General features: G+C 45.3%; 1 protein-coding gene across 2 annotated transcripts in view; it reads left to right on the forward strand.

Moving 5' to 3' along the window:
* The window catches only part of LOC146287665 (teneurin-1-like), a 107,872-nt gene that overhangs the window by 81,217 nt on the left and 18,576 nt on the right, over positions 1-8,079 (forward strand). For both annotated transcript variants that reach the window (XM_084698901.1, XM_084698902.1), the window contains one exon: positions 1,022-1,254. In XM_084698901.1, coding sequence (XP_084555027.1) covers positions 1,022-1,254 — 233 coding nt within the window. The remainder of the gene's footprint in view (positions 1-1,021; positions 1,255-8,079) is intronic.

Raw genomic sequence — 8,079 nt, forward strand, 5'->3', positions numbered from 1 at the left:
TCACAAACTCCCCCAAACAGCTTTTATGTCAATCCAGAGATACAATTCTCTTTTTTTCCCCTCCTTCATGTAGCTGTCATGTCTGCAATTGATTCCTTTTCAATCAAACTGAAAAGCAGTGAACTTGCTGGCCCCTCTCCATAGTGTGAAAGGGAGGACCAGCACAAATCACTACTGAAACGTAGTCATTCCAAAAATGATTCCCCTCTATGAATCATCCTCCATAATCTTAGCGTGGTGTTTAGGGAGAGCGTTCCTGGTTCCATAGAAAGGATCTGCCAGTGGGCATCCTAGCCCTCACAGTCCAATCCTGCATGCTGCCAGGGCTCGTGTTGCACAGGTACTTAAATCATCTCCATCATCCTGTCATGGTTTTCGAACCACTCCTGTCGCTGTGCAACTTCAACTGCGATCTGTCAGAACGCTCGCTGCTCGAATTTAATCTTATGTTTTCATGAAGAGACTCCTAAAGGAAGTGAGTCTGGTTGACAGATGCTGGCTTCCTGTAAGTCAGGATAATTTATGGAGTGATGCCTTGGTTCCTCTTGAGAAGTCGTTGAACACCGAAGACAGTTGGTGCTCATTTAGCCGGTGTATAGATACACGCTAACTGGCTCTTCTGAGGTTGAACGCTATCCAAGTTCAGCACATCACGATAAGAATCCACCCATTCTTCTCTGACTACAGCACGGTCCTTTTCTTGTGACAGGCAAGCAGTGATTACGGTTTGCTTAGAAAAATATATATATATACAGTATACAGTACTGTGCAGAAGTCTTAGGCACCCAAGAAGTTTCACATTTTTGATATACATTTTTATATATGAATTTTTTTACTTCTGCGTTTGTGAATCAGTATTAAAACGCAAGGTTGCTCATTTTTTAAAATTGTTATTTCTTAAAGCATTTTTGCATTACTATTTAAATGTGTTTAATTGTTAACTTAAGACTTAAGCACAGTTGTACTGCATATATTATTAATATATTTTGATGTTGTTACTCCCCCCTCCCGCCCCCCTCAGTACCAGCCCAGCACACAAGTATTACCTGGCCATGGACCCAGTGAAGGAAGCCCTGTACCTCTCCGACACCAGCAGCAGGAGGGTGTATCGTCTCCGCTCACTGACTGAGCCCAAGGACTTGTCCAGGAACGTGGAGGTGGTGGCAGGCACAGGGGACCAGTGCACCCCCTTTGACCAGGGCCACTGCGGGGACCGGGGCAAGGCCACCGACGCCTCCCTCAACAGCCCCAGAGGTACTCCTGTCCTCTTTGAAGGTTTCATTTTCTTGTTGTTTTTAGTTTTTGCAGGGAGATCGTGCACAGTTGACTGCAGCTGGACTCGAGTTAGTGAGCAGCTTACGTGTACGGTGTCCTTGAGCGGACAAATCAAGACAAACGACAACGACACAACTGCAAGTACAAACAGGGTTTCTTGTGAGTAGTTTAGGTCCTGTTGAAGAGGAAAACTTTAAAAAATAAAAAAGGAACACAATTAGAGGAAGAGGATCAGTGGATCATTCATTGAGAGGGAGATTTATCTTTCATATGGAGCCTTCGTCCTGAACCTCAGAAGATTGGGAATATTGACATATATTATTAGCCAAGGTTAAACATACCTTTGCCGTGTCAAATAATGTCCTTGAAAAAAGGTTTAGAAGGTGAGGATTTGTCCACCAGTGATGATGCGTTCGTTGTCTGTTCTCAAACACAGCCAGCTTGGAAGTTCAAACAGAGTGTCTCTCCATTTTGCCTGGATTGAAATTCTTCCTCTCCTCAGCTAATATGTGTCAGAGCCAAATGAGGCTCAGAGCAATGTGGGCACATCATTTGGACTGGCTTCCGCCAGGCCGTGATCTTCTGGATCAGGCACTGAGACACTATTAATTCCCATTTCATTCCCTCCTCTTATCTGCCGGGCAGGTCCAGCTTAGCTAGGACCACACAGCCCAGTATGGCAGCAATGGAAATGAATTCTTCTGCTTCTCCACGGCACAATAGCAGGATTGCATGGCCCCGCAGGCACCCGAGTAATGCCTTTATCAGGTGATAACACACAGTGGCTGGATCACAGTCCTTCACACATCCAGGAAGTGACTCACGCCTTCCTCGCACTCGCCTGCACAGCTCTGCTGCAGCACGTAACACATTCCCCCACTAGCTGATCCACTACCGGGGCCCGGGGATAAACAAAACCGCTACGACAGCAGCCAAATCAAAACAGAGCTGTTACTGTACAAGCCGTGGCCGTGGGAGGGGACTGTTCCTAAATAAGGAAGCTGGTCGGGGGAGTGGCGCGCCGTAGCTTGCCAAGCATCATCCTGCACGGAGCCGCGCAGCTGCGGAGCATTAACCTTCAGGAGTAATGAATGTTACTGCAGATACAGATGCAGTCCTTGTGCTGCAGCTGCAGTTGGTTGGTACAGTCCTGCCAGCTGTTCATTGATATTGATGTTGTATCGACACCCACCTCAGTCCCACGGTTTTCACAGTCTCCCAGCAGCACATAAAACATTAGAACTATTAATTATAATCGCTCCCTGAACCGTGAAACTACAGAAACAGTTAATCACTGTCACCCCGGCTCTGCAGTTGGATATCGTTTGGGCTGTTTATGCTGCTCTGTTTTGGAATGCATAAATTGAGCACTTACAAACAAAGATTAGGATTATGTTTATCCTGTCGCCAGTGTCTTGACTGTAACTGGCTATCCGTGGCCAAGATCATGCTTTTATTCTGAAGAGGTGTTATTTTTGGAAGAAGTAAACCACATCCCATTTACCGTGAACGCTATAATTTCTGTTTGTTTGGCTTATCCAGCGTGGTGAGCTGCGAGAGCAGCTTCAACACGAAGGAAGTGGCCATGTTGGGATTACATCCGTGAAACGATCTAGTCACTGCGGCCCTTCCACTGCGTATAGAACGTCATCACTCTGTCTTTATGCCCTTCAAACTGCCGTACAGTCGATGAGCCAAAGCGTCCGTTTACTTTCCACGCTGTTAACCCTATTTAGCAGTTCTCGCGGTACACAGTGACATCTCACCTCGCAGCGGCGTCTATCCTCACCCAGGTTATTAGCCTGAGAGCGGTTGGGTAAGGTGCTTTATTCAGTATTTTTTTCACTCAAGACAGCCGGAGGAAGAAGATAGATTATGAAAGATGGCTTTGCCGTACTTTTTGCTAAATCAAGCAGTGAATCAATTAGGTGTGTTGGCGGGTCTTTATCTGATGATTTGTCAATGTCAGAGAGATCCGGGACTGTTCCTTCTTCAGCCTGTCAGGCTTCCTGATTGACAGGGGAGGGCGTGAACTGAACCAACAGATGCCTTTTGACACTTTCTCCCTACATTGTCTGGGTTAAGGACAAGGCAAAGATGTTTTAAAAACACACCAACATACTCTCCAGGTAGATTGTAGACATGTATTCAGAGAAAGTACAAAAAATAAAAGAAGAAGCATTTTCTTAAGACCATGTGGTCTGCAACTGAGTATCACGCCAAACAAGAAACTGCTGATTACTCAAACTGGCTGAACCTGAGCGCTGTAGAGAGGTGTTGATTAGTGCCACATACTGTGCCATGTGACCTTAGTGAGATCTTCACAACCGTACCCAGATGTCTCACATCAAGTGTCACTGTACTGTTGGAGGAGAGCAGAGTCCTGGAGTCGTTTGTGACAGCAGGACGTCCCTGGAAAGAGAAGTCAGTCCATTAGAAGATTACTGCAAACCCAATGATACCATCAGAGGGGTGCATCTAAGCAGAAAATAAGTTGATTACCAAGAGGCTTTTACACATAGGGCATGTGGAAGTGACTAAGGCTTTTAAGGGTGAAAGGATGCTTTTAAACGAAAGATAAAAGCCGTATTTCATGACTGGTATGAACCTGACACTCGGTTCACAAGCTTCAGAAATCTACTCAGGTGAACTCCAAATAATGTGCTTTTAAGAACATCTTGTCTCAAAAGATGAAAGTGGCGTACTTAATAAAGTAATAAACAACATCTTGTTAATATGTAATGATCTGGCTTCAGGAGTACCTTTTAGACACACTCAAGATTTTTGGAGAATTTGTGTCTTGCTCCATTCGTGTTGAACCTTAATAGAAAACATCAAAACATCTAATAAAATTGTGATTATCTGTGAATACATTATGAAAGAAATTGGCACCAAAAACTGTCCCTGAAACAGTAATAAGCAGTATTATCTTCCTTACCTGCTCTACTGAGTTGTAGTGCTTCAGGACTCAACAGCAGTTACCTCGTACCACCGCTGTCTATCACAAACCCTCAGAAGGTCATTTTACATTAAAACAAAAATAAAATAGCCAAATGACTACTTACTTATAAAATATATGTTGCTTATAAATTATCATCCGGTGAAACCTGAGAGGTTACAAAAAGTCTTATAAAAGGGTGAGTTTAAAACATTAACTGCATCGGTCATTTAATGTCGTTGTTAGCTTGATACTGTAATCAAGGAATGACCCAGTTTGATGTGCTGTACTGTATGGAGCCTGTTCAGTGACAGAGCTCCCTGTTTACTTAACTGTCAGCAGTGGATTCATATTGATTGAATATATGCAGATGGATCAATTACCACCGAAAAAAAACCACAGCAACACACAAGGCATTGATTAAGTATTTTCATGACTTTGCAGGAGAGACTGCTCGACTATAAAACACACAAATCAGCATTTGCCTCTTGAATAGCAGTTAAACAAGTTTCATTCAGCAGATGTAGGTCAACCTGTGTTCTTCTGAAGTGGGCCACGATGTTCTGCAAACAGCGTATCAATAGTTCAGGATGCTCTTCACAAAAGTGTTTGTACCAGGATTCACACAGGACTTGTGTCATTTCCTGACTTGTTACCTTAGGGGGTGTTCTTCCGTACAATAAATCTTCAGGATAATAAATCCCTTTGTACCCACCAAGGACTTTTGTATTTTTCCAACAACAAAATTTGATAAACCAGGTACGCACGTGTATTTTGTGATGATAACATTTTATTTAGACAGTATTTCAAAGTCTGAATCCTTTTCAGCTGCGTCTGTGACAGGTCTCAGCTCCAACATGTATGGCCAATTATCGACCTCCCGCAAGGAACTTGATTCAAGCTGCCACACGAAACGGCCTCTCAAGAGAGAACAAGAGCTGTCCATGCCATCATTACATAGGTTGCCTTCGCTGTGTTTTATCTGTGTGAGCCAGCATGCAGGCTGCCAGGGGTTCTTTAATGAGGAGGCGTGCGTGAAAGTGGCAGGAGCAGTCGTCTGTGAACGCACGCACACTCAGGCAGAACCCACAGATCAGGCCCTCTGATGTGGAGCAACTGGCTGTGGAGGGAAGCAGCCACCGCCCACCCTGCCCTAGACTGTCGTAGCCTAGCTCAGGGTTAGCCTAGCCTACCTCAGCTCCAATTCTAGCATAGCCTAGCTCAGGGTTAGCCTAGCCTACCTCAGCTACAATTCTAGCCTAGCTTAGCTGAGCCCTTGCCTAGCCTAGTCAGCCCAGCCCCAGCCTATCTTAGCCCCAGCCCAGCCTAGCTCAGCCCAGCTTAGCTTAGCGTAGCCTAGCTCAGTCTGTCCCTTGTGGGGCAGAACTACAGGACGTCTCATCCCAGCAGCGGTGATCATCCACAGATGGATTGGGGTCAAAAGCTTCTCCTGAAAATTAATGTTTTTCCAGCTTTATTTTATTAAATACATTGGATGAGGTATTATCGCTGGGTCAGACATTGTGGCCGGTCAATTCATCATCTGAATTCCACTCTCTCCCCAGGGCATCCACCTAAGCTTGTCCTGTGAAATTTTACATGGTCCCCTGGGTAATAGCTTTTGACTCCTGGCATCTGTAGCGTTCTTTGTGTCTGGGTCATCAATAACCTGGTTTTTCTCCTTCAGCAACAACGGTAACCAACCTCACTCATGTTTGGAGGGTTCAGTAACATCATTATGGTAGTAATCTACAGCAGATCTAATCAGTCAACACAGAGCTTTTCATCATCTGTGTTTTTAGTCAAACATAGGATCCTGCCCCATCCCTCGCCCTAATGGAAATGGAAACAATTATTATTTTTATTGACTCCACAGTACTGTTGGCTTGTTGGGTAGCATGTCAGTTTAGTGACTCCTCGGTTACCTCGAGGTAACTCCTATATTTACAGTAGGCAATCAGTATGTTCTTAACCAGTGATTATTTTCTTAAGTCACTGCTTTATAAACATTCCTAGGTTTACCGTTTGTGTGTTTACGTAAACAGCCCTTTCAGACCTGGCGTTTCCCAGCCATTCCTGCCTTTTCCCTGAGAGAATGTGAAACCTCAGACAGCCCTAGGGGGAGCATCTCCCCTCTGCTTTCGTTTGGCGGTTTCTCTCAATATGTGGAAACTGGAGAAGACCTTTGTCTGAGGAAGGCACCGCTCAATACACCCATCAGCAGCTTCAGTCAGATGCAGCAGTGATTGTACTCCCCAGACCAGGGCATCTGCCTGGGACATCGAAACCCACACGAGCCAGAACGTAAACACGTGTATCGACGGCTCGTCTCTGCGATTCGCTCACGCCCTGCGCCACTCTGAGGTGTTTTGTTTTTGGGGATTCTAATTAGACCGAATAGGATTAGTCCAAACATGTTTTTCATCTCATTAATTGATGGTTTGGTGTAGCGTGGGGTTTTTGCGGCACGCTCTATTTCTGCTCTCGCCTTGTTTGGGACACTCTGAAGGGTAGGAGGGGGAACACTTATCATCCCACAACATGCATAATTAACCAGATGATGAGGGTAATATGTCATGCAATTAAACCGAATGACGAGGTATGTCAGTAAACAACCACGACAGACTCTGAGGCTGTTCAAGCTTCTGATATGGTTAATATTGCGATGTTGAACAATTTATCTCAAGTCGTACTATTAAGATGTCTGACAAATCAATTGCAATACACCCACCCTATCACATCAAATCTTATTTGTATAGCTCTTTTTACAAGCAATGTCATAGAGGACTTCCCATACGCCCATAGAACTGCACCTAAACCTTCCTACACCCTCAAGGAAGACAGGGAAAAACTCTGAGAGGAAAAAAATTGAATACATTAGTATTGAATTGCTAGTGTATAGAGAATTGCCAACCTTTTCCCGCATTTTGATGTTAGAAATGTCCAGTTATAATGTAGCTTTGCCAGTGTTGGTAGCAGAGCCTTCTTGCATGACCACATCAACAGACCCTTACCTTCCTGCTGACTCCATGCTGTCCAGCAACACAACATCGATCAGAATGGATCATTCGTTGATTCGAGTTGTCCCCTAAATTGGTTTCTTTGGTGAGTGAGTGAGTGAGTGAGTGAGTGAGTGAGTGAGTGAGTGAGTGAGAGTGAGTGAGAGTTTGCATGTGTGAGTGTGTGTGAGGTGAAGTAACTGATGGGACCTGAGTCTCTGCTGGCCTGGAGGGCTTGGTATAAACAGGATGTGGTCATGGGCGTAAAGCCTGCTGGTCCAAGGCCAGTCTCTCTGAGGAGTCGCGTGCTTCCCAAAGCCCCAGCAGGTTTAGCCAGCGCCGCGGACCGACAGGAGGTAGGCTGTGACCTTGCTGACTGGAGGGATTGATGACTGGCCTGTGTTCTGGGATTGATGTCGTAGATCAAGACTTGTCACGGACCGTCCAACTGTGATGGTTCTGGTCGGAACACGGAAACAGCTCGACTTTTCACCCTTATTTCACCTGCGCTGGCCCGTTTCCTGTCAAATCGTATCACGATTGAAGCTGCGACCACTTTGCTGCTTTTCCGTTGTGAGACAGAGCCGTGTTTTCACTGTTCTGTTCACCACAGTCTGCTGTTATCTTTCTCTCTCAATTGAACACAATACGGAGGATGAAGCGTGATGTGTTCCGCAACTAGCCAAGTCTCTCCCTTGAACCTTTTCAAAACTGAAATGTCAGAATTGGTTTTAGGGATGTAAGCTGCTCTAAGACGATTAAAACTGGTTCATTCATGGGCCTGGGAGAGCTGTGAATGAAGCCAGCCGGCAGCTGGAGTTCTGGGGTTAGCACGACCCTGTGAGCTATGGAGGCCGTGAGTTGTGC

The sequence above is a fragment of the Hypomesus nipponensis genome, chromosome 5, assembly GCF_054491055.1.
Source record: "Hypomesus nipponensis isolate SF chromosome 5, ASM5449105v1, whole genome shotgun sequence".
NCBI classification, from domain to species: Eukaryota; Metazoa; Chordata; class Actinopteri; order Osmeriformes; family Osmeridae; genus Hypomesus; species Hypomesus nipponensis.